At 43.3% G+C, this 27,595-nt stretch overlaps 1 protein-coding gene and 1 long non-coding RNA gene across 3 annotated transcripts in view; one reads left to right on the top strand and one right to left on the bottom strand.

The window, feature by feature from the left end:
* CREG2 (cellular repressor of E1A stimulated genes 2) overlaps positions 1-27,328 on the bottom strand; it is a 36,224-nt gene extending 8,896 nt beyond the window's left edge. For both annotated transcript variants that reach the window (XM_023251565.2, XM_045054056.1), the window contains exons 1-2: positions 26,903-27,328; positions 24,092-24,261 (exon numbers count right to left, since the gene is read on the bottom strand). In XM_023251565.2, the coding sequence (XP_023107333.2) occupies positions 24,092-24,261; positions 26,903-27,319 (587 nt within the window). In that variant the 5' untranslated portion in view covers positions 27,320-27,328. The remainder of the gene's footprint in view (positions 1-24,091; positions 24,262-26,902) is intronic.
* LOC109498130 lies at positions 147-19,720 on the top strand. Its single transcript, XR_002741101.2, has 4 exons — positions 147-319; positions 7,720-7,960; positions 11,257-11,463; positions 19,335-19,720. It is a non-coding gene; the product is annotated as an uncharacterized LOC109498130 (long non-coding RNA).
* Positions 27,329-27,595: the final 267 nt, after the last annotated feature.

Raw genomic sequence — 27,595 nt, 5'->3', positions numbered from 1 at the left:
CCGGTTGCTACTCTGCACAACCTTAGGGGTACCACTCAAAGACAATAGGAGTTGTGCTCCAGAAGTAAGGCAATACATCTGCCTGGATCCAGCAGTGACTGAGGTGAAGGTTTTCTGACATCACAATCAGAATGTGGAGGGTCCTCCTTCAGTGTAAGGGATGTTGGAAATAATGAGAACGTTAGCGTGACTGTATTTGTAACTGCCTGCTAATAAGTGTTTCCATGGTGACAGAATTCTTCTAAGACTTGGCTTTCATTGAAAGAGTCACCTGGCAGTGAGGATGTACTTTGTATTCTGGATATCACTCTTTCTCCAGGTGAATATAATTCTAATATAAATATAATATGATATGATATGATACAATATAATTCTCCTAATTAGTAATTCTCCTAACTAGGGTTGCCAGCTAAAATACTGCATGACACATAGTCATGTGAGAATAGTTGTTTACCTGAAATTTAATTTTTTAAAAAAATTTTAATGTTTATTTAATTTTGAAGGAGAAATAGAGCATGAGTGGGAGGGGCAGAGAGAGAGGGAGACACAAAATCTGAAGCAGGCTCCAGGCTCTGAGCTGTCAGCACAGAGCCCAATGTGGGGCTCGAATTCATAAGCCATGAGATCATGACCTGAGCTGAAGTCGGTCACTTAACCAACTGAACCACCCAGGCGCCCCTGAAATTTAATTTTTTACAGCTTTATTGATATATATATATAATTCACCCTTTTAAAGTGCACCGTTGAGGATTTTCAGATTATTCAGAGTTGGGCATCCATCACCATTATCTAATTCTAGAACATTTTCATCACCTATCCACTACACCCTTTGCCCATTAGCAATGATTCCTCATTCCTGACCCTTTACCACATCCTGAGCAACCGCTGATCTACACTCCATCTCTAGAGTTGCCTGTTTTGCCCACACTGATGGAATCATACCGTATGTGGGCTTTTGTGACTATCTTCTTTCACTTGGCATAGTGACTTCAAGGTTCATCCATGTTTTAACCTGTATTGGCACTGCATTGTTTTTATTGCTGAATATTACTTTATCGTATGGACAGACCACACTGTGTTTACCAGTTCATCAGTTGATGGGCATTTGGGTTGTTCCCATTACAAATAATGCTGCTATGAACATGTACGCACATGCTTTTGCGTGGACGTGGTTTTTAGAGGTGGAACTGTCAGAAAGGGAATTGACGGATCCTACGGCAACTCTACGTTTAACCTTTTGAGGAACAGCCAGACTGTTTTCCAAAGCAGCTGCACTAATTTACATTCCCACCAGCACTGTACGAAGTGAATTCCTTCATATCTTTGAGGGCACTTGTTTTAGTCTGTCCTTTTCATTCTAGCCGTCTTAGTGAGTGTGAAGTGATCTCACTGTGGTTTTTATTTGCATTTCCCTGATGGCTAATATTGACTATCTTTTCATGTGCTTACTGGCTGTATGTATATCTTTGCAGAAATGTCTATTCAAATGCTTTGTCCATTTAAAATTGGGTTCTTTTCCTTTTTATTATTGAGTTGTGAGAGTTCTTTGTATATTCTGAATACAAATCCCTTTCCAATATGTGATTTAAACGTATTTTGTTTTTCATTTTCTTGATACTGTTCTTTGTATTATTTTTATGATTATTTTTGTTTTAGAGAAAGAAGGAGAGAGTAAGAAGGAGAGAGTAAGAAGGAGGGGAGAGGGGCAGAGGGAGACAGAGAGAATCTTAAGCAGGCTCCATGCTCAGTGTGGAGCCTGATTGGGGCTCGAGCCCATGACTCTGGGGTTATGACCTAAGACGAAATCAAGAGTTGGATGCTCAACTGACTGAGCCACCCAGGAGCCCCTTGATGGTGTTCTTTGATGCACAAATTTTTTTTTTAATTTTCATCAAGTCCAAATAACTTATTTTTCTTCTGTTTCCATTTATGATTTTTTTAAAGCTCCTAGCAACCTAGGGCAAAGGATATTTATCAAAATCCTACCCATATGTTATGTTATATCTCATAGAACAAGACAGCATTCATATTATTAGATATTGTGGTTTTTGTAGTAATACAAGAAATAGAAATATGTATAAAGATTGAGAAATAATAAGCATACTTGTAGTTATTTGCAAATGACATGACTGTATAGAGACGAAAATGCAAAAGAATCCACACTCAGAATATTAGTATTAAGAAAAAGCTCAGCAAGATTGTTGAATTCAAGAACAATAAACAACTGCATTGCTACTTATAAGAAAAAAACTATTTTTGAAGTACATTTAAAATTTTTTTTAACGTTTATTTATTTTTGAGACAGAGAGAGACAGAGCATGAACAGGGGAGGGTCAGAGAGAGAGGGAGACACAGAATCTGAAACAGGCTCCAGGCTCTGAGCTGTCAGCACAGAGCCCGACGTGGGGCTCAAACTCACGGACCGTGAGATCACGACCTGAGCCGAAGTCGGATGCTTAACCGACCAAGCCACCCAGGCGCCCCTGAAGTACATTTTATATACTAAAAGATATATAGATGGTAACTAAACCTATAAAATACCTGGGGATAAATTTAACCCAAAAATGTGTAATACCTTGGTGGAAAAAATTATGACTTTACTGAAATACATAAATGGCCTAAGTAAAGAGAGGGTTGGTTATACCAAATACATGAATGGGAAAACCCAATTTAAAGGAGATGAATTTCTAGAGACGCTATAATTTCAGTTCGAATTCTGATGTATATATATTTAATAAAACAAAACAAGCTGAATCTAAACTTCACATGGAATAACAAAAGTCCGAGAATAGTCAAAACCACTATAAGGAAGAACAACATGGTGGGAGCACTTCCTCTACAGATAACCCTAACATAAAACCATATTAATTAAGGCAGTGGGTATTGGTACAAGGACAGACCAAGGAAACAGACTGGAAGACCCAGAAATAGACCCATGCTTATATGTTATTTCACATACAACAAAGACTCAATTAGAAATTAGCAGGTAAAGTTCTAATTATTCAATAAGTGGTGCTGAAAAAAATGGTTGTCTGGAAAAAAATCTAAAAATATCAGACCACGTATAAGTAAATTCTAAATTGAATTAATGATTTAAATGTATAAAGCAAAGCCCTAATACTTTCAGGATAAAATATTTATGACTTCAGGGTTGGAAAGAATTTCTTAAAGATGACACAAAATGCTCAAACCACAAAGGTAGATGAATGTGACTTATTAAAATTAAATCTTTCTTCAATAAAAGATTTCATAAGTTGGCTATGAGTGAAGTCTATTCATTACCACTATGATTTCTTATTCTATCAGTGAGTGTGGTAAGTGGAATTCTGGGATGGCCTCCATCACCTCCACCCCTAGTACTCTGCCCTGTACAATCCCTTGACCTTGAATGTGGGCAGGAGCTGGGACTCTCTTCTAGCCAAGAGAATATGGCAAAAGTGAAGCGCTGGTACTCCCATGCTTATAAGATATCACAGCCAGTGAGATAGACTTAGAGACTGTGGGAGAGAGAGAGAGAGAGAGAGAGAGAGAGAGAGAGAGAGACTGTCTTACCCGTGGGAGACACCCTTCTATTGGCCTTTAACAGGTAAGCTGTTGTGAGGTGACCTGCCTTGGCTGTGGAGAGAATGGGCGGTGGCTTCTAGGAGCTGTGGACTCAGTCCTACAACCACAGGGAACTGAACTGTTCCACAAGGAACAACATTCACAGGTACTAGAAAGAGGACCAGAGCTCCAGAAAGGGTTGCGGCCCCACTGACATCTTTCAGCTTCAGAAGATTCTGAGCAGAGGACCCAGTTCAGCCAAGTCCAGAATCCTCACCCACAGAAACTGATATAACAAGTGTGTGCTACTTCAAGTCTCTACGTTTGTGTCAATTTGTTACACAGCACAGAAAATGAATACAGTGGGTGTGCTGAAACTATAATTTTTAACTGACAATTTTTTTTCAGTTACATTGTTAGTTACTGATTTCCAACCTACATTTTGGTCAGAAAGTTATCCATATGGAATCTATTGTTTGATGTTTGTTAAAATCAGCCTTAGAGCCTCATGGTCAATTGCTGTGCGCCTGAATAGGATGGACATTCTCTAACTGTTTGGTGCAAGGTTCTACAAATTACCATCACAGCAAGCTTAAGTGTCTTCAAATCTCTTACCTCATTGCTATTTTTGTTTTTGTTTTCTTACTCTATTGATTATTAAAGGATGTGTTAAATATTTTCTGGACTTACTTTCTGGATATCTATCCTTCACACACACACACACACACACACACTTACTTTTCTTCCTCCCAAAGTAGTTCTATCATAATTTTTACTCTATTCATACAAATATTGTGTTTGCAGTGACACAGTGTTTACTAAGCCATGTAGTACACTATGAATAAACTTCCTTTTTATACAACCTTTTGTTTTCATTTGGAATTAGTTAATAACTTCCCCTTTATCTTTCATTTTTTTTCCTTTTGCTTAGTAGTTTTCTATGAACCTACCATTTATTCATTCCCAAACTTTTCTTTTTAGCATGATCAAATATAAGACATATTCCATCATATTCAAAAGAACTGAAAACATAAGTTCATATAAAAACTCGTACATCATTGTTGATAGTAGCAGCATTTATAACAACTCCAAAGTAGAAATAACCTGAATGGCACAAAAATAGACAGAATGTGGGATAGCTATTCAATGGCGTATTGCTCAGCTATAAAAAGGAATGAACTACTGGGGTGCCTGGCTGGCTCAGTTGCTGGAGTGTGCAACTCTTGATCTCAGGGTTGTAAGTTTGAGCCCCACACTGGGTGTAGAGATTAGTTTAAAAAACACTTTGGGGCATCTGGGTGGCTCAGCTGGTTGAGTGCTTGACTCTTGATTTCGGCTGGAGTCACGATCTCACAGTTTGTGGGATCAAGCCTAGCGTTGGTCTCTGGAGACTGCTCAGGATTCTCTCTCTCCCCCTCTCTCTCTGCTTCTCCTCCACACACACACACTCTCTCTCTCAAAATAAATAAAAAAAATAAACTTAAACAAATTTATAAAATGTATATGTTCTCTCACTGCTGAAAAAAATGAATGAAGTACTGATAGCATGGATAAACTCCGAAGATACTTCAAGGTGTGTGTGTGTAAAATTTATATGTATATATATGCAGCATATGCAAATTCATAGAGGCAGAAAGATTAGTGGCTGTAAGGGCTGGGAAGAAGAGGAAACAGGAAGAGAAAGCTAAGCTAATGTGCATGGCACTTATCTGGGGGGAAATAAAAATATTCTCAAATTAGATAGTGGTGACAGATAGATGCAAAACGTTCTCAATATTCTAAATGTCAGTGAACTTCACACTTTAAAAGGTTGAATTTTATGGTATGTGAACTATATCTCAAGTAAGAAAAAAGTAGCATTCCACTGAGTTCACTTTTCCTTCTTGGGGACTGTCATCCTCTGGGCCCCACCTGTACCGTTTGCTTTTATGCTTGCTACATGACCGTAATCTGGAGAACTCCCTCTATTGTCAATGGGGAATTTCCCCATCCTGTGTTGGATCACTTCTTTCCCTGGGCTGCCATCTTCCTCTTTCTTCTCATTTTGGTATAATGGTTCTGTCAAAAATATATATGTTTTCTAAGAAAAAGTTCAGTGGAAGTAAAATTACCTGAGGTTTTGTATGTTTGAGAATGTGATTAGTTTACTTTCATTCTTGATGGATAGTTTGGCTAAGTATTAAATGCTATGTTTGCAATGATTACACCAAATAATGTTGAAGGTACTGCTCCATTCCTGTGTTGCTGATTAAATAGTCCAGTGTGATCTTCTTCCTTGCTCTTTTGTATGTGACCTTGTGCCCTTGCCCCTCTGAAAACTTTCAGAAACTAATCTTTACCTATGAGTCCCTGAAAGTGCACAATGATGTACCTTGATACAGGCTTTAAAAAAAATCCATTGTTCTGGGTACTTGGTGGATTGTTTTAAACCTGGAGACTCATGTCTTTTGGTTTGGGGGAATTTTTCTTCAGTTATATCTGGCAATTTTTTTCCTTTCATTTTCTCAATTCACCTTTTCTGGAATTCTTCTATTTTGGCTTTTGGACCTTTAGGATTGGCCTTTTAATTTTCTTATTATTCCTCTCATATGTTTCATCTGTTTCTTTTTATGCTACTTTTTGGCAGATTACTTCAAATCTACCCTCAAATGCTTCAGTTGAATTTTTAATTTTTGCTACCATATTTTTAATTTAAATTTAATTTTTCTTAATTTTAAGCAGGCTCCATGACCAGCGTGGGGCTTGATCTCACAAACCATGAGCTCATTCCCTGAGCTGAAATCAAGTCAGATGTTTAACTGACTGAGCCACCCAGGCACCCTGCATATTTTTAATTTTTAAGGGTTCTTTCTGTTTGTTCTCATGGAGTGTTTTTATTTTAAAGCCTATTCTTCTGCACTATATTGTCTTCTGTCCTGAAAAATTGCTTCCTTCTCTTTGTATTGCTTTAATTTTTCCTAGTTCTTTTTATCTGTTCATTTTGCATGGTAGAGACTTTCCTCAAATGTTTTCCTTGGCTGTTTATTCATATTTAAAATGTGGCACCCCAGAGGGGCCCCTGGGTGGCTCAGTCGGTTGAGCGGCTGACCTCCGCTCAGGTCATGATCTTGCAGCTGACGAGTTCAAGCCCTGCGTTGGGCTCTGTGCTGACAGTTCGGAGCCTGGAACCTGCTTCAGATTCTGTGTCTCCCTCTCTCTCTGCCCCTCCCCTGCTCATGCTCTCTCTCTGTCTTAAAAATAAATAAAAATTAAACAATTTTTTTTTAAAAAGTGGCACCCCAGAGCCAGTTGGAAATTGTGACTGCACAGGTATGGCTTTCTGACTAGTGCACTTTACTCTAAGGTGATCAGTCTTGATGGTTTTGTTGAAGGACTCTTAACTATTCAGTATCTGGGTTTTTTTGTTTGCTTGTTTTCTCTTGGGCTCTTTGGTATCCCTGGGGAAATCCTCAAAGGATTCTCAGACAAAACCTTGTTAAAGATGACCTTAGTCCATAATTCACAGGAAGAAGCAAGAGCCAGCAGAAATAGTAAATACCAGAAATAGATACCCAAGATATACTAAATTGATTATAAGATAAAGATATCTAAAATGCATAAGGTCTCCCAATCTTTAATTGAAAGTGTAGCTCTTTGGGGGTCAGATTTTATAATGGGCCCTTATATCTAACCCATCACCTGACCCAGCCCAAGATATTGTTTCTTTGTTCTCATTGTATCAAAACCTAAGCCTCTACTTTTCCCGGCAAACCCCACTAGTGAAGTTCTGGTTCTGTTTCTTTTGTTTGTTTCATCTTCATTTCTGACCCCCAGGGGATTTCTTTTTGTTTCTTATGAGTATGCATTTAAAAGAATGTTTCTCTTCCTACCACTTTTTTTTTAGATTGATGAAGTCTGTAGTTGTATTTTAAAACTTTAAATAATAAAAAATGTTAAGATTAAAAACAAAGAATTTCCATGTAGAAGATTTAGAGACTATAAAAATATGTTAGAAAGTAAAAATAAGTGTTTTTAAATAAACTTGGAATTATAGCCTACATAGAGCTTTTATCTTATTTGTTTCCACTCAAAAATTAAATTGTGAACATTTTAGATCGAGAAGTACATGCTGGGAAATCTATTTACTCACAAAATTCTCAAACATTTATCTACTATTTCTGTTTACTGAATATACAGGAGGAGCTGGAAAGATTCACCTCTGACGTTGAATGATTTTACTTGTATTGTGAGAGCTGTGTGACACAGCTGAGTCACAGCAAATACAGTGTCTGGTCTCATTGCCCCCATCGACCTTGTGAGCTGGAGCCCCAAGAACATAGCCTCAATTTCCTCTTCTGAAAAATGAGGACATTAATTTTTGCCTGCCTTCTTCACAGAGTTCAAAGGAATGTAAAAGCACGATGAACATCATAAGGAAGTAATGAATGGTTTTCTCACATATATAAATGTGAAACTACAGTAAGTGAATGTGAGCAGGTTAAAGATAGAGAAGATCGTCTTCGAGGCAGACTGAATTATTTCCCTTCTCCATTAGTCTATAGCCTTGAAAGATTTTTCCGGCACTGCATTTCATTATGGTAGGCCAAATGAGAAAACTTTATGATGGATTGTTCTCCAACATCAAAGGAGAAGGAAGCGGGGAACAGCTTGCATTTTCCTTTTGCTTGAGGCCAGTTAGAGTCAGGAAAAAGGGAGGTGGAGTACTCCTTCCTTGTCTGTCTTGTACAGTCCGGATAGCCAAGCATTCTGATATATGGTAAATGCAGAAGGACATGAAAGGCATACAGTGAGGTGGTTAAGAGTATGGGTTCCTACTCAGGGATGCCTAGGTGGCTCAGTCGGTTAAGTGTCCTACTCTTGGTTTCGGCTCAGGTCACCATCTCACAGTTTGTGAGTTCAAGCCCCATATTGGGTTCTGCACTCACAATGCCCAGCCTACTTGGGATTCTCTGTCCCTCTCTCTCTGCCCCTCCCCTGCTCGTACTCTTTCTCTCTCTTTCAAAATAAATAAACTAAAGAGAGAGAGAGAGAGAGAGAGAGAGAGAGAGAGAGAGTAGGGGCTCCTATTCAGCCTCCTAGACTGGAATCCTGGCTGTGACTCAACCTCTCTGTGCCTCGGTTTCCTCACCTGTAAGAAACAGACACAAAATTTCCTGCCTTATAAGTGGTGTTTCGAGGTGTTGGTGGCGGGAGACAGGGAGACTTTTCGGTCCTGCGATGAGCAAGGCTCCCCAGGATAACGCTCTTGACTCTCCCCACTACTCAGATTTACATTAACTGGTGACTTTGAAAGAAGACACCGAACATCTCCCTGCAGGAAGTGCACATACTATGCTATCCATCTGCCATAAACGAGAAAGACCTGCCACAGCTCAGGGAGGCCCCGGGGGCAGTGCTGCAGACTGTGTACATCTATCGAATTCTGGAGTTCCCTGGCCCACACCATGTTGGCTAGGTCAACGAGAAGGCAATACTTTGCTATTCTGTCTGCTTTACTCTTTCATTCCTCCACTGGTTTAGACCAGGCAAATGATGGCCTGGCTGGCCAAGCGTGGCCTGTCGCCTGTTTCTGTTTGGCACGAGAGAGAAGAATGGATTTTATGCTTTTAGAGGATTGAGAAAAATCAAAAGAAGAAGATTTTATGACCCATGAAATCTATATGAAATTTGGATTGCACTCTTCTTGCAAAAGTTGTATTGGAGTACAGTCCCATTCTGTGGTGGCTTTCAGGCTACAATGGCAGAGTTGAGTGGTTGTGACAGAAACTGCATGGCCCACCTCACCCTCTAAATTTTCCATCTCCTCAGTACAGAAATCATTTTATGACCCCTGGTTTAGACTGTGGGACTGGAAGAGGTAGGCTGTTCGTCAGGGTCTCTGGAACCCTTACATGTGGATTAAACCCTTACATAATATAATCAGAATAGTTCCTGGTGTGTAGCAAGCCCTCATATAGTGATGTTGTTGCTGCTCAAATGTCACGGGGGCTGAAAGGGGTGGGGTGGCTGGAGAGTTCAGGAATTTTACAGTCTCAGTTGGTGGGGGTATCGATCATGAAATATCAAGAAGATTGCTGTGGACCGAAATGTGTGCCTGGCAAATTCAAATAGTGAAGCACGAATTCCCAGTGTGACTGTATTTGAGAGAGTAAGAGAGCATGAGCAAGGGCTGGGGACGTGACAGGAAGAGAGAGAGTCCCAAGCAGGCTCTGGACTTGGGGCTCAATTCCATGAACCGCAAGATCATGACTTGAGTCGAAATCAAGAGTTGGATGCTCAACCGACTGAGCCACCCAGGTGCCCCATGAGTGTATTTGAAAATAGGGTCTTCAGAGAAGTAATTAAGGTTAATTAATTAATTAATTAATTAAGGTTGATGAGGTCATAAGGGGGGGTTCCTCATCCGATGGGACTGCTGCTCTTATAAGAAGAGAGCAGGGAGGGGCAGGCAGAGGAAAGCCCATGTGAGGGCAGAGCAAAAAGGTGGCCGTCTTCAAACCCAGGAGAGAGGCCTCAACAGAAACCAACCCAGCTGACACCTTAGTCTTGGGCTTCTAGACTCTGGACCTGTGAAAACATAAATTTCTCCTGTTTCATTCTCCCAGGCTGTGGTATTTTGCTACGGCAGCCTGAGCTAACACAAAGATGGTAGGGACTGAACGGTCATTATGAAATGGTGAGCACCAAAAGCCTCCCCCTCTGCCTCTCTGGCTACATTTGTTGCAGAGGTAGGGTGTTATGGGATGGAAGGGGTTAAATTAGGAGAGTAATAGCTAACATGTAATGTAGGGGGGAGTTAACTTATAAAATCTTGGAAGTATTTTTTTTTTTTAAGCTTAAAATGGAGACCTATTATGTTTGTGGCACATCCTCTCCCTGGATTGGGAGCCTGTGTTGAAGGAGCCCAGGGAGATGTGGGGACAGCACACACTGTCTGGCTCCTGGAAGTTTGTGTGTTTTTACCATCCTAATACTGTGATGTACCCCGGCATCATGGCAAAAGCTGTCCCCACTGTGGGGACCTTGCCAGTTTCTGGGTAGGCCAAGCAAATCATTTCAAATCTAGCCACTTAGCTACCTATTCATTTGTTTCACTTCATAATTTTATTGCTGCTGAGAACATGATATAATTTCTGTTTTCCTTTTTGAAATCAGGTGTGATTATATGACATTTACGCATCTTCTTTACATAACATCACATATCTTTTAAGGCAACTGATTTGTCTAAGCCTCACAATATCCACACGACGTAGGTCGTGTAATCTGACACGCAGGCAAAGAGCTAACTCGGCAGACCACAGTTGCTCAAAGCCTGCACATTTCAAAGAATGGCCTGTTTCAGGAGGACTGGCCCTTGACTGGCTCCTGGAGGCTAACCTCTGAGCTCTTGACACCTCCTTCTGAGGCCCTAGGCCACACTGGATCAATCTGAACTCGTGGGGCCCAGAGACGGAGTAGCTAAGATCAGTCATGCAGACACTGTAGTGCCCATGTGACTGAATTACAGTGCAAACCCCGGATACCAAGGCTCAAGTGAGCGTCTCTGGCTGGCAATATTTTGCACACGTCGTCATGCGTGGTGGCCGGGAGAATTAAGTGTGTCTCCATACGGTCCCACTGGGAGGGACTCCTGGAAGCTTGTGCCTGCTCTTGCTTGGACTCTGCCCAGTGCAGCTTTTTCCTCTGATGACCTTGATCTGTATTCTTTCACAGTCATAAAGCACGAGCTCCTGAATCCTGTGAGTTTTTTTGTGAATCATCAAGCCCGGGGGTGGTTTGGGGCTCCTGACACAGCTGGCCAAGCAGACTCTCACAGATCCTCTTCTCCCAGATGGCACACATTTCTAAAATGGAAGCCCTGAGGCACGATTCATTGAAACTCATTCTCATCCGTTACATTGCATTAAAATCTTGAGAAAGGTACGTTTGTTAAGCAAAGCATATGTTTTGCTTATATTTAAGGAACTTGTTTTCACTTGCCTGGAAGTTTTCTTTTATTATACATCCTGTTGAGTTATAGCAAGAGAAACACTGGACATGCCCACATTTTCAGGTAAATTGCTTCAGGTGAGAACATTGTATACCACTGGAAACGTTATGGTCTGCTGTGTTTATGAAACCGCAAAAATTAGTTGCTGAACTGTGAATTTTTCTTGTGGGTTAAGGGGAAGGAATGATGGGAAGCAATCCACATAATAACTACAAACACTGAATCTATATTGAACTTTGTAAAAAACCCGAGATAGGAGAAGATAAATAAGAATAGTAAACAGGAACAAAATTTACATATACTGGGCAAGGCTGTCATCAGTTGTACCCAATTATTTGTTCACTGTTAAAGCTAATTTCTTCACAAATTGCTCTTTGATGAAAGCAACAAATTAGTACTCATAAGTAAGTCATTACAGAATTTAAATAGGGAGCATCATATGTAAATAGGAAGTGTTTTGCTTCTCCACTGGTGGTGATTACATAAAATACAAAGGAGATGATGTATTTAAATAGGCAAATAGAAAACTCGATTTACATAGTGGGCAACCCAGCTAGACTCAGCATTAAGTTTCTTCCCACCTGTGGTAGGCAGGATAATGCCACCACCCAAAGAGGTCTGCAGCCTAATCTCTGAGACAGGTGACTGTGTCAAAGAGAAATTAAGGTGGTTAATCAGCTGGCATTGGATAGGGAGATTATCTGGGATTATCTGGCTGTGCCCAATGCAGTCACAGGGGTCCTTAAGGTCACAGAGGGAGGCCAAAGAGAGTGTCACAGAGATGTGGTATGAGAAAGACTCAATTAGCCACGGCTGGCTTTGAGTGTGGAAGGGGCCATGGGCTAAGGAGTGCAGGCAGCTCCTAGAAGCTGGAAAAGGCAAGAACATGGTTATTCCCCTAGAGCCTCCTGGAAGGACACAGTCCTGCCTACAGCTGGATTTTAGCCTACTAACACTTGTTTGGGACTCCTGTGCTCCATAACCTTAACACACTGGTGTTGTTTGAAGCCACTGGGTTATGGTGCTTTGTTACAGCAGCAAAAGGAAACCATATACCATCTGGAAGAGGTCAGACTGCAACCCCCCCCTTAGTCACGTGAGTGCAACACACCTGGTCAGTAAATGCACCAGCGACAGGAAGGGGGATGCAGTGTACCCAGGGGACCCTTCCAGTTCACCTTGGTGAACAGGGGTTGCAGGAAGCACTCCCGCCTCTTGCCTCTGTACTTTGCATATTGTTTAGGCATCCACTTCTCCCTCACATAGCTTCAGGGAGCCCTACTCCATCCCCACGTCCTGAGGGCTGGGATTGCCTACAACAACCAGCATGCTCTATCCCCTGGCCAGAGTGACATTTCAGGGATTGGCACAAGAAGTTTGGTCACTAAAGCTCAAGGACCTACTTGCTGGGGACTTCTGGAATGGCAACCCCCTTACTCTCCTTTGGAGTCTACCTGGTGAGATGCCTGCTTTTGCTGGACATAAACAGAGAGCAACCTCGAAGTTGCCAGCACTGCATTTGTATCACAAGTGGGGCCACCCTTAAGATGGAGCAGACACTGGAGGAGGCAGACAGGAGAAACGGGAAAATCTCATTTTGGCCGACACTGCAGAGCCCCTAAGAAAAGCCTACCTCTGGACTTTTCAAATATGTCAACTAATCAATTTTTTTTAATTCTCTAAGCACATCTGAGCTTATTTTTCTATTTCTTGCAACTGAGTGGTTCCTCACTGAAAGGAGGGTTTGCAGTTTCTGGAAATCTTCTTGTTGTTAGAATGGATCCTAATGCTGGGTGGTATTAATAGTGATCCACAGGGATGCCTGAGTGGCTCAGTTGGTTGAGTGTCTGACTTTGGCTCTGGTCATGATATCTTGGTTCATGAGTCTGAACCCCACATGGGGCTCTCTGCTGTCAGTGCGGAGCTCATATTGGATCCTCTGTCCCCCTCACTCTCTGCACCTCCCCCGCTCATGCCCTCACACTCTTCTCTCTCAAAAAGAAATAAACATTTAAAAAAACAGTGATACACAAACTATTCTCAATACAGGTAGTAAAGTCATGGTGGAACTGTGTAAAGTTAGGGTGGTTCCCATATGCTACCATTGGTACTAACGCGGGATCATGTGAAGCAAAAATGGCCTGTATTTAAAAAATATTCACAAATCTATGCATTTCTCTGAGATAAGACTCTATACTCCATCTCTCTGGCAGAAGTTCTCCATGGGTCTTTTGTGTTTCTGAACTCTTGTGAGCAGAGGACTAGCTCCCTGTGTTTGGGACCGTCTTTTCCCTGAAGATCTTTATAGAGCAAACAGCCTTGGAAGAGACAGTGTTTCCCTCGGGGGCGAAGGGCAGGCTTATTTGCTGTCCAGTAGGATGAGGATGCTGTCTTTCTTGGGGGTGGGGGGATGGCAGGCAGGCTTGCTCTGTTATACAAGATTTTGTTTCTCTGGGCTGAGGGTTCCTTTCCCATAATGCAACCCACTGTGTGTACACATGCCCGTGGTCCTCTTCACATCCCTGTGGGAATTAGGGCCCATGGGAACCCCTGCCATAAAGTGCTGCTGCTCTAGCTACTAATATTGCTGTGAGTAACAGCCCTTTTTCTCTGACCCATGAGTTTTGTGTCTTCTGCCAGCAACCACGAACCATGGCAGGCTCACTTGTTAGTGAGAAGGAACATAGCCAACTTGCTTGCAAATAGGGTAAAATCTTAGACCCGTCACAGTTCTTGACACCATGTAAAGCCATTTTCTTTGCTTTTGGTTGGAATTAAATCACTCTGGAATTAGTGAGGTAAAAATGTCATTCTGATAACAAGCTCTGATTTGCATATGTACAAATCAGAGTAATAAAAATGGGGGGATAAATTATTTCAAAACACTGTCTGCCTATTAGACAAAAATATTTCATAGTATATAGAGTATAGAGTGAAATAATGAAAAAGACCTTGCTGATGCAAAGTTTGGAATCCCTTGGTGACCTTGTTCTTTCTGGATTAGTTCAGGGCCTTGCTGGTCCATCCCCAGCCTGGGATATATGCAGCACTGGCAGGAAAGGAACTGCCTCTTCTCCTACTGAACCTCCCCCAAGTCTGCCCTTCACCTCTTGTTCCCTGGTAATCACTTTGCATAGCCCTCCAGTCTGATACCCCATCTGCTATTTCCTGACCTCCAAGTCTAGCTTAACTGCATATTTTGGCTCCTGAAGGAGCAAGAAAATAAAATCACTACTAGAAACAATAACTGACCGGAGCTGGCCATGAATTCCTGCATGTCTGTGTGACTAGGGTAGAGGCCACGTGGTGGGAGCAGAGAGTAGCAAATGTGTCTCAGGAAGGGCTGCTTTCATGTTTAGGAAAGTACGTTAATGAGTCTGGATGATCAGGGCAAGGGAAGGCCCCCTCCCCAGTGCACCCAGGCTGGTGTGTGGGAGGAAAGAAGGAGAGATTAAGTGTGTGCAATCCTGTAAATGTCATCCTCCCTGATGTTATTGCATTTTGGATTCCTGTAGAGGCAGTAGACACAGAAGGGTTTGGTTTTGCTTGGGGAGGTTGGTGAGACACAGAAAAGAAGAGAAAGGCACAAGCAGGAGACATGGAGTTTGGAAGGGATGCCATTGCCCATTCAATGCAATCCCAATCAAAATAGCAACAGCATTCTTCACAGAGCTAGAAAAAACAAATCCTAAAATTTGTATGGAACCACGAAAGACCCTGAACAGCCAAAGTAAGAATGAATGAATGAATGAATGAATGAATGAATTCAGAAGAATGAAACTGGACCACTTTCTAATATCATACACAAAAATAAATTTAAAATGGATGAAAGACCTAAATGAGACAGGAAACCATCAAAATCCGACAGGAGAACACAGGAAGCAACCTCTTTGACCTCGGCTGCAGTAACTTCTTACTTGACATGTCTCCAAAGGCAAGGGAAATAAAAGCAAAAATGAACTATTGGGACCTCATCAATATAAAAAGCTTCTGCACAGCAAAGGAAACAATCAACAAAACTAAAAGGCAACAGATGGAATGGGAGAAGACATTTGCAAATGACATATCAGATAATGAGTTAGTAAGTATCAAAAATCTATTAAAAACTTACCAAACTCAACACCTGAAAAACAAAGAATCCAATGAAGAAGTGGGCAGAAGACATGAATAGACACTTTTCCAAAGAAGACGTCCAGATGGCTAACAGGCACATGAAAAGATGCTCAACATCACTCATCATCAGGGAAATACAAATCAAAACCACATTGAGACACCACCTCACACAGGTCAGAGTGGCTAAAATTAACAACTCAGGAAACAGGAGATGTTGGCAAGGATGTGGAGAAAGGTGGAGAAAGGGAACCCCTCTTGCAGTGTTGGTAGGAATGCAAACTGGTGCAGCAGTTCTGGCAAACAGGGTGGATGTTCCTCAAAAAAAAAAAAAAAAAAAAAAAAGTATTACTCTATGACCCAGCAATAGCACTACTAGGAATTTATCCAAGGGATACAGGAGTGCTGATTCACAGGGGCATATATACCCCAATGTTTACAGCAGTGCCATGAACAATAGCCAAATTATGGAAAGATCCCAAATGGCCATCAATTCATGAATGGATAAAGAAAATGTAGTGTATTTATGTATGTATACACACACACACACACACACACACACACACACACACACACACACCAGAATATTACTCAGTGATGAAAAAGAATGAAATCTTCCCGTTTGCAACAACATGGATGGAACTGAAGGGTATTATGCTAAGTGAAATAAGTCAGTCAGAGAAAGACAAATATCATATGATTTCACTAATATGTGGAATTTGAGGAACTTTACAAAAGACCATAGGGGAAGGGAAGGAAAAATAAGATACAAACAGGGAGGCAAACCATAAGAGACTCTTAAATACACAGAATAAACTGAGGATTGATGGGGATAGGATGTTGGGGGGGGGGTGGAGAAAATGGTGATGGACAGTGAGGAGGGCTCTTGTTGGGATGAGCACTGGGTGTTGTATGTAAGTGATGAATTATGAGAATCTACTCCTGAAGCCAAGACTACACTATATGTTAGCTAACTTGACAATAAATAAATAAATTTGAAAAAATGGGTAAAGGCATTAAGTAGTTCTCCAAAGAAGATATATAGGTAGCTAATAAGAACATGAAATGAAGCTTAACATCAGTAGCCATTAGGGAAATACTTATCAAATCTACATGAGATACCACTCCTTACTCATTAGGATGGCTATCATAAAAAAGACATAACAAGGGTTGATGAGGATATAGAGAAACTGGAAACCTCATATGTTGCTGATGGGAAGATAAAATGGTACAGCTAGTGAAGAAAACAGTCAGTTCCTCAAAAAATTAAACACAGAGTTACCATATGACCCAGAAATTTCACTCTTAGGTGTATACCAAAGAGAACTGAAAAAAAAAGTGTCCATACAAAAACCTGTACACAAATATTCACAGTAGCATAATTCGTAATAGTCAAAACATGGGAGCAAATGTCCATCAACTAATGAACAGATAAATAAAAATAGATAAATAAAACATAGTATATTCATACAACAAAATTGTATTTGGCCATAAAAATGAATGAAGTGTTGATCCATGCTAAAACATAATGAGCCCTGAAAACTGATGGGAGAAAAACTCTAACAGTGTGATCTCCAGTGGAAGCCATATTATATTTCTTTCTAAGTCTGCATGACTGTCCGTAGACTTTGTTCCAACCCCAAGCCCAATTTACGGCTGGCCAAGCACACATCATACACCTGTTTTGTGAGTGAGTAGCCTAAAGGAACACCATCTTGTCCTTGAGATATCGATCAATGCTCCTGCTCCCTGCATTGCTTTATGACAAAACTTGTGATTCCTGCCTACATGCTAATCCATAATCTTTTGAGCTTTTACAAGATGTAAAAAGGATATAACTCTGTAAAAATGATTCACTCTCTGGAGCACTTTCTTCCCTGTCAAGAGTGTGCTTCCCAGGCAGCTGTCTTAACTTGGACTTGAATAAAATGCTCTTTTTTGCTTTTAGAGATTCTAAAAGGTTCGTTCATTTTGCATTGGCAAAGGATTGTGCTAAGTGAAAGAAATCAGTCACAAAACCATACATTATATAATTACACTTATAGGGAATGTCCAGAATAGGCAAATCCAATAGATACACAAAAGAGATTATTGATTTCCAGAGGCTAAGGGCCTTGTAATAAAACTCTTAAATCTATCTCAGCAACCCTAAAAACTTTCTGGAAGGTGTATATTTACAGAAGTTGCATCCTTATGAATCCGTATCATTTCAGCTCAAGGAGGAATCATGTCTACCAGGTGAATAAAACATTATGAACTGGATCAGGAGAGGTAGTCAGAGATGCAGGAAAGAGGTGTATAAAGACACAGGAACCAGAATCATCAGTGCACCCATGAAATGAGTGTCCTGGGAATCACAGGGACAGAACTTCATGGAGCTGAAATGAAATTCGGGAGAAAGAATTGGCTGCAGGTTATTGGGAGCACTGACCATGGAAATGAGCGAAAGATGGGAGAGAATACTCAAACACCTGCTCAGTAAGTCTTCTGTCCACATGGCTCCCTGGTCTTCCCAGACAGCTCTTTTAAAAGCAACTCAGGTTAGTGTTAGCTTTAGGATTTCAGGGATGTGTAGGCAAAGGAGAAGAGGCAACATGAATCCAGACAGACAGCAATCTATTTAGAAGATTTATATGTTGCCTTCAAGGAGAATGAACACAATTCAGTGAAGAGAAATTGAATTCAGCTTCTTTATCTGATGAGGGCTGGGCCCTGTGCTTTGAAACTCATGTCGCGTCTCAGGTAGACAGAGTACAGACAGAGATGTATCTTGGCCGTTAGCAGGCAAGCTGTTGCAAGCACATGTTTACTCTGTGTGCAAACTCTCCTAGAGAATGATGGAAGAGAGTGCCTTCCACACGCAGTTCTAGGGGCACAAATCCCAGAGCCTGCATTTAGAATTGGGCTGGGCTGAGGTTTTCAGCTACCACTCAACGTATTTCTTCTTCCTACAAGAATAGTTAAAAAGATGCAGGCTAAGGGGCATTTATATTTGTGGAATTTCTTGTCATTTGCTGCAGAGAAGGAATAAACTCAGTACACTATTTGAGTTGTGCGCGCCCACCAAGCGTTTATCCTGTGCTTGTGGCATAAAGGCAGACCAGCCCTGCCATCAGCACCCTCCCACGTTTTACCAAAAGAATTTCTCACACTGTTAATGTGCCTATCAAATGCAGGGGCTACTCAGAGGATAGGGCAGGAATCTGTGTCCAAGCACATTGTCCCAAACTCTCTAGTGTGAGTGATGCCTTTTTGATGTGTGATTCTTCGGTGTTGAATTGCATCTGCAACATGGCACCCCACCCCCCAAGCCAATAATTCTGAGGGATCATCATTTCTGAAAGCCTCCCATCCTATGTTTTACACACCCACTGGGCTGTAATCCATTCAGGGTCTGGCACCTCCCTCTCAGAAACTAGATTCCTTTGCAAACCAGAATCTTAGCATCTCCTCTGATGCCAAACCACACTGAGTCCTGGTCAATTAAAGACCTTTGACAAGCTCATTGTTTGGGCAGAGATGCCCTCAGCTGGGGGGAAAGGAACGGGCCATGGCAGTATTTCATTAAAAGCCTTTTGGGAAAAAGGAAACAAGTGTTTTCAGATGGAAACATAGCATTTGTCCAAACTATCAAAATTTTTTCATTGTGAAAAGCATCCGATAAACCTCTTTTGTTTCCATTTATTTCCAGTCTTCAAAATGGAAATTCATCTGATGCCAACAACAGAATGTCACTCAATAGAAGAACCCTTCCTGACCCAGAGGGCCTGCTTTGCCTTGGCTCTCTGAGAAGATGCAAAACCTAAAATCCACGGTGTTCAAGCCTGCATGCTCCATAAGAAAAGATGTTTCAGTGGATGAGAAATGTCTCTGGGGGGCTTTGTTATTTACTGGATTTTCATACAACTGGGTCTCTGGTCTGAGCATAAATTCACTTTGGCATAGGAGCATCTCTATATGCTTATGTATTTGAAGGGAGAGGAAAATGAGAGAGGAGGGGGCTGCGGATTGCTGGCGAAGCTTGTAAACTGGAATCTTATTCTCAATTTGTCATGTTCACCTGAGTTTGGAGACCTGAGCTTTGTCCCTTAGAAACCACCAATCCTGTCCTTAATCAGTACTGAAAGTCACTTTCTGCTTATTATCCAGTAAGATTCCCTTTCAAATGATCTCCTCCAGGAAGAAAGACAGGGTAATAGCACCCAATTCAATATGTCCTGGCGGGAGTCAAGACAGCTGGGTGCGATTAAATCTAGTGACTTTACTGTGACATTTTAGGATAAGTTCAGGGATCAGAGGATCGGGTGGTGAAAAGTTTTGGGGAAAATCCCCTAACTACATGGGATGCAGTATCCCAGGCTGAATTTTTCAGATTCACCGAGAAACTCTTTAAGGTCCCCATACACCTGTAAAATACAGAGAAATATTTGTCCCTTTCCTTATTCTCAAGATGTTGGCCTCTCCCAGCTTCAGTTAAGGAAAGTATATCTGCTGTGTATTTTCATCATTAAACTTCCTGAGAGTTTTGGATACTCAATGTCCTTCACCCATAGCAGTTTTGATGGATCTAAGTATCAATTTTGGGAGGCAAGATATGAGTCAACATACATGAGTGCTTACTCAGTGAAAAGCATTTCTTATATATACAATGGGATATTACTCAGCCGTGAGAAAGAAAATCCTGCTGCTTGGGACAACATGGATGGTCCCTGAGGACATTATGTTGAGTGAGAAAAGACAGTCAGAGAAAGACATATACGGTATGATCTCACTTACATGTGGAATCTAAAAAAAAAAGCCAAACTCACCAGAACACAGAGTAGGATGGTGGTTACCAGGGCCTGAGGATTGGGGGAAATCAGAGAGACGTTGGCCAAAGGGTACAAGACATATAACTGGAAGATGAGTAAGTTTTGGACAGCTAACGCACAGCATAGTGATCACAGGCAAAGACACTGTAGCAGAGATTCCGAAGTTGCTAAGAGACCAGATCTTAAATGTTCTCACCGCAGAAAAGAAATGGTAATCATGGCATGTGGCAGAGGTGTTAGCTAAACTCTGGTGCTAATCACACTGCAATATATAAATGTATCAAATCAACATATTGTACACCTTAAACTTATATAACGTTACATGTCAATTATATATATAAAAAAAGGCGCATTTCTTAGCTACCTGCCAAACACATATCAGCTTGGATTACAATGAGCTTTCAGGTTAAAGCTCTCAAATTAATAAAACTAGAATAGGCATCAAATATTAAGTCAATTAGCAAAGGATCAGGCTCTCTTATCTATACTGAGAGGGAGGCAGGATCCTGGCCACCCATGGCCTGTTAGGCCATTACCAAGGATTTCGTTATTTTTTCCCAATGAAAGCATTTAAGCAGGGAAATTCCAGGATCTGATTTGGGGTGTGAAAGGTCACTTCAGCTGTTGGATTGACGATGAATTCAAGGTGACAGAGTGGCCTGGGGGACCCAGTGGGGGCAGTTGACGTTTCTGTTGTGAGAATGGATAATATGAACGTGTGACAGTACACACAGGTACACACCCATGCACACGCACACACAGCTATCTACCTGTGTGTGGAGCTCTAAAAGCAGGTGGCCGGCTCAGCCCACCCTTGTAGTAGAATCAGATGCATTCAGCTTACCCTCAGGCAGGAATTGTGTTTGGCCCCGCCTCTTGAGCTGCGTCTTGCCCGTGGAAGTGGAGCTCACCAGCCTGTCCCCATCCAGACTCCACAGGCACCAGGGCTAACCCTGATTCACACAGAGGCAGGTTGTAGCTGAAATGCCCAGGGAATGGCTGGGAAGGCACCTCTTTTCCTTCTCTCAGAGTTTCAGCGGCCACGTTGCTTCCTTCTGGCCTGACCTTGGTTTGTTCAGCTGCCAAGGGCTCCTCAGCCCCAACGTGGCCCTGTGGGCCCACAGAGCCCTGGGATGCATCACACAGAAGGAACCAGTTCTGGCTTTGTCTTCCCACTTAGGATGAGATGGGAAAGACCCGGCCCCTCCCCAGAGGGGAGCCACAGAGAATAGGAGCCACAAAGAATACGAGCCCACGGAAGGCACCAAATGTTATGGTGAAAATGCAAGTTTTTGATTCCCAATTTCAACTCACCAACTTTATAGAATGAAGGCAATTTTTATTTTCCTGAGTAAGAGCTGCCTTCCAAAGATGAAAGGATCAGGTGGCTTTGATTCATCATCATCCTCCTCATCAACTTCATCATCGTCGTTGTCATGATCGCCATCATCATCAGGAGAAACAGGTGTTTTTGTATCCCCCCTGTTCTGTGGGAAACACTTTGAAGCGCTTGACAAAGACCTGTGGTGTCGCCGGCCCTCCGTCCCGGCCCTGGGATCAGGCAGCAGGGGCCGCTTGTGCTTGCCTTGCCAGGCTGTCCCCTGAACTTCTTGCTTGTCGGGGTGGTTCCTAGCCCTGGACACTTCTGCCTGATGCCTTGTTATGCTCCTGTGGCCCAAGGAGCTCCTGCTTGGGTTGTTTCCCCAGGGCTTCAGTGTTTGCCTGTCTTTCTTGGTAAGTCTCTCGGCTCAACGTTACCAAGATTCTGGACGTAAAACCTCAAATGTAATACTGAACTTGGACTGGGAAGCTCACTCAGAGGAGCCACCCCTGGTCATAAGCAGTTCACTGGAAGTAGTGGACCCTGGGGTGATAACAACCCTCACTGTCGGGTAACCTTAGCTTCGGTGCTCACTGGGGCTAACCTTGATCTGTACCTATTTCTTCAAGTTGTGCCTTAACGCTTCAGAAGCTTAAACAGTGCGAGGAGGGAGGAGTTCTGAGAAGGAGTCTCACGTGAGGATCTAGACTTGGGGAGCCTCCTCTTCCAGGCCAGAGTGACAAGCGTGCTGAGATACTGATGCCCTCGGCCCTGGGGTGGCTGAGTGGGGCCTGGGTGGCCACTTCTGGCCCCGAGCTGCCCTGGGGTATTGTGTAGACGTTTGCACTTTTGGTGTGTGGACCTGCCATGAAGATGGTTTGCACAAATGATTGATTCCAGGCCATGTAGACGGCCTGCCCAGCTTTGGCAGAACCTCAGTCCCCCTTGGCAAGGTCCTCTCTAAGCTGGGTTTCTCATGGCTGCCAGCTCTCAGCTCCTGCTGACGTCCACCTGGAACCTTCCAATAAATTCCTTCCACAACCTGTGAGCTGCAGCCGCTGTGCGCACCGCTCTGTGTTCTGCTGTCTGTCTTCAAGAGCAGGTGCAGGATCAACACTCTCCAGACTCATGACTACTTTTAGGATGCCTGACCTAGGCACTCCTCAGGCGTTTAGAAAGGTATCCTGGGCACACAGTTCTAGTGCCAGCAAGCAAGCTTGACTGGCCAAGAACACACAGAATATTCCATGAAAGAGGAAACATCCCTTTTCCTGGCTTCTTGCCATACCTGCTGGGGAACTGGGTCAGCTGAACTGTCTCCAGCTTGGTGCCGACTCTCCTTGTCAGTGTCCCAAGGGGAAGTGACAAGGTCTTTTATCTGCGCATTTTACAGCATTTTGTGGCTTTGATTATTACCACCACCTACCCCCCTACCCCGGAAAGAACTAATCAATTTGTTTGCTTTATATGTTTTTTTTTTATGCTTTGCATAAAAAATAATCAAACTTTGGAATTGGGATAAATCCTATCCTAGTTCCTGAAGGGTCACTACATCTTATAGTGAAGTGACAGAGTCCTGGGGGTTAAGGGACTCGCCTGAGGCCACCTGTTGCATTTGCTGCTGCCCAGGGGGTTCCCTGCATGCCCCCACACAAACTTGGTCCAGATATCTCCAGGCAGGATCTGATTTCAAGCTCTACATTTTGAGTTCAGACAGAGGTGTTGGATCAATGCTCTATTTGCACGTAAATGTCTTTTCTTTCAGAGTTTTAAGAGAGGGTGTATTAAAGAATATGGGGTCTTTGGGCACACATCTCTGGTGGTGGGGGATAGTGGGTTAGAAATTCATTTGAAAAACAGTAAATAGAGAGCGAAGCAGGAGACTCTTGGGGTGGTAAATAGATTCTATGCTCCATGTGCCCCACAGACAAACTACTGGATCTTCCTTCATCAACCTCCCAGCTTCCCCTTTCCCATCATAACAGGAGCTCCTGTTTGCTCACTGATATTGTACAAGACCCTCAACCCTCCCAGGAACCGTATGAGGCAGAAATTATTATTCCCATTTCACAGATGAGGAAACTGAGGCTCCGCAAAATTAGGTAGCTTGCCCCAAATCACATAGCTTGGTGAGTGGTGGAATTCTGTTTATCTGAGTCCAAAGGTACATATACTCTTTCCACTTCAAGTTGGTGAACACATCATTTTGCATCTCAGGGCCCCAGTAAATTGATGCAACTCAGAAAGGTCCCACCCCATAGACCCTCTGCTTTATAACAAAGAACCTGCATGGGCAAGGCCAAACTCTTTGTCTACCTGCAGAACTCTCCTTCAGATTCTGGCAGCAGGAGGGAGGCCATGGGGTTCTTCATCAGATCGGCCACTGCAGGGTCCTTGGGTGTCACATAGAAGAAAGGAATCCCAGTACTGTTGTTCAAGGGGCCGTCGCTGATGGGCAGGCAGTTCCCAAATGGCAGTCCTGGGATCTAACAAACACCAAAAAAGGCCTTTTCAATGCAGGGTATTTTATTTTATTTTATTTTATTTTTCATTTCATTTCATTTCATTTCATTTCATTTCATTTCATTTCATTTCATTTTTTGTTTTCAATGCAAGGTTTTGGATTGACCTGAGCTGAGAGCTTAGCCAGGAAATATAGCAATGTGGATGGCATGGCATCACCATGGTTCTGACAGGTAGTAAATTAAGGCACAGTGGTTCCCAATTGACCCAACTCACCCGGTGATAGCTCTGGAATCTCTATTGAGGAGCTGAGCAGGGACATTCTGTTTGGAAGGATGGCTAGGGGATTATTCTTGAAGCTGCTGCATGTGCATAGAAAACACCCTCACTTTGTTACATTTAAAGTTATTTGGGGGTGGCACTGAAATTTATGGAAGTCAGCTACAACCTGCCCCTGCGAGCCCAACTGCCTTCACTGACTCTCTTAAAGTTCTGACAACTTTGGGGATAGATCTTAAGTCTTAACTTTAATATCTTACCTGGTCTTTGGACTCCGAGAACTTTCTACTATTGTTTCTTTTACAGCTACACCACTTTCTCACTTATTAGTTCCATTTTTTAATTGTAATCAATTTTTCATTATATGAGTCAGCAACTTGCCCTTTTAGAGAAAAGGAAGTCACAGAAACATTGCACACCCATTTTTATTCATGATCTTCGGTGGAGTAGGTGAAATTCTTAGACATGTATGCAAGTATTTCTTAGGTTTTCCCAGGCCCTGCTGGGTCCTGCATTCCAACCTTCATGAGCTTTATTTACCCTTTACAGAATATTCCTTACTGTGACTGAGCTCAGAACTCAGGAGCTGTCTTGTCTTTAAAGCACTGCCTGGCAATGGTGTATAGACGTGGAATAGGAGATGGCTTTCATCATTTGAGAAGACACAATGTTACGCTGTCTTCCAAAATGGGAACATAAGTTCATTTACAGATTCTGTTTTTCAGCTTGTCATAAATTGCCTGGAATCATGCTTTGCACACATGACATGCATAGGGTAAGTGCTCTCTGAATGCACTGAATTTGGACTAAATGTCAATATTGGAAAGGGGAATTCCTAATAACGCTAAGAAAAAAGATGTCAAAATATCTTTAGTACTAGACTAAGTCTAGTTGGCACTAGACTTTTAATTGCTTGAACAATCTGTGGTTTTAAATTTTTTTTCTTAATGTTTACTTATTTTTGAGAGAGAGACACACAGAGCACAAGCGGGGTAGGGGCAGAGAGAGAGGGAGACACAGAATCTGAAGCAGGCTCCAGGCTCTGAGCTGTCAGCATAGAGTCTGACATGGGGCTCGAACTCACGAACTGTGAGACCATGACCCGAGCAGAAGTTGGACGCCGAACCAACTGAGCAACCCAGATGCTCCAAGGGGTTTTTCAAACATTCACTCTGTCTACATCCTTCTTCTTTTTTTTTTTTTTTAATTTATTTATTTATATAAGTAATCTCTACACCCAATGCAGGGCTCAAACTCACAACCCTGAGATTGAGACACACGCTCTTCCCACTGAGCCAGCCACACACCCCAGAACAATCTGTGCTTTAGACTAAGATCAGCCTCATTATTTAAGCTTCATATCTTCCTAAGGCATGTCTTAGGAGCATAATTTATAACTGTGAGGAACCATTTGGATGCTGTGAACGTGATTAAGATCATTGGCATAATCAGAATAAAGTCATTTAAATATTTTTTAAAAAGTAAAACAGGACCTTCAAAACTAACATAGTCAACCACTTAATTCCATAGAGGGGGAAAATAAAGTGGACAACTCGGTGACTTGGCCAGTCTCCAAACAAATGAGACCATACCTGAGGTAAGAACCTGCCGCTGGCCAATGACCTATCCATTCCCTAAAAAAATATTTATTTTGCATAAATTAAAACAGGAGTTCAAAGTACCTCTGTAATAAAACCCTTACATCGATCTCATCAGCCCTAAAAGCTTTCTGGGCCATGTATACTTAGGGATGTCACTTCCTCATCATTTATCCATGTCATTTTGGCTTAAGGTGGAATCATACCTAACAGGTGAGTAAAAACATTTACCAACCGAATGATAAAACTGCAGCTGAAAACAACTCATTCCAGCATTTATACACTTTGCACCCGAAGCCTCCTTTCCAGAAAACCTCTTAAGTTCCATATTTCAAAAGTGAACTTCCACCAAACCCCCCGTGGTGTCTTTCTCCCAGTCCCCAGTGTCAGTAGGTGACCGGGAAGTTCGGGTCCATTGGGTGCTGTGGGTTGGGAGGCTGCACGCGCCTACTCTATGATGCCGAAGGCGGCTCTGGCTTCTTTTGTCCAGGTCTTGGGTCAGGCGCTGGTTATGTGTACGCCTCTCTGACCATCTCAAGACTGCACTTCAATCCCCATGCGCCTGGCAGGATGCCTGACTGTCAGCACCTCCCAAGCCCCCCATTTTGCCAGGTTAACCAAAGCACAATCTGGTTCCGTTATTTACGCGCCGGCCACAGCGCAACCCCGCCGGCGGGGCACGTCTGTGAGACCTGGATCAGAGCGCGCGAGCGGTAGCTAGCATCTCCCGGTCCCCAGGCCACCGCCAGGCACGCACCTGCAGCCGGCTCCGGGCGGGGCTACTTACCTTCTCGTGGGCGGACACGGTGGCCAGACAGCCCCAGGCGCTGGCGTGGGCCAGGAAGCGGGCGGTGCTGGGGCGCAGTCTCGGGCCGCTCTCCCGCCGGTAGGAGAACATCCCGGGCGGCGCGGGGGGCGGCCTGGAGCGGGCGGCGCCGGCCGGGGGCGGCAGGTGCGCGTCCTCCTTGTGAGCCGAGGCCGGGAAGCTGCGCTGCCAGATGCTGCCCGAGTCCTCCAGCAGCGCGGGCAGCACCTCCTCGGTGGAGGCGCTGTCCAGCTCCTCGTCCACTTCGTTGGTGACGGCCCAAGACACCGAGCTCACGATCACGTAGCCCGCGGCCGGGGACAGCAGGGCGCTGCAGCACAGCAGCCAAGAGAGGCGGGTGACCGGCCGCGCGGGCCGCTGGCCGCGGCGCACGGACATCTTGCAGCGGCGCGCCCTGCCGCGGGGACAGCCTGGAGCGCGCGGGCGGCGGCGAGGGCGGCAGCGCCCCCGTGCGGCGGACGCGCGGAACTGGACTCTGCTCGCGACCGCCGCAGGATTCCCGGGCGGGGTCCCCACCCCTGGATGCCCTCGCAGCCTCCCGCCGTGTTGAGAAGTCGAGCTCCTGGAAAAGCGGATTCCACTCGAATGCTGCACGTCCTGCGGCCGCCGTGCGCAGAGTGCTCACCGTGTGCGAGGTCCGGGGATGGGCTCATT

The sequence above is a fragment of the Felis catus genome, chromosome A3 (assembly GCF_018350175.1).
Source record: "Felis catus isolate Fca126 chromosome A3, F.catus_Fca126_mat1.0, whole genome shotgun sequence".
Classification (NCBI taxonomy): domain Eukaryota; kingdom Metazoa; phylum Chordata; class Mammalia; order Carnivora; family Felidae; genus Felis; species Felis catus.
Note: the sequence above shows the minus strand (reverse complement) of the source record. Positions and strands in the feature narration are given on the sequence as shown.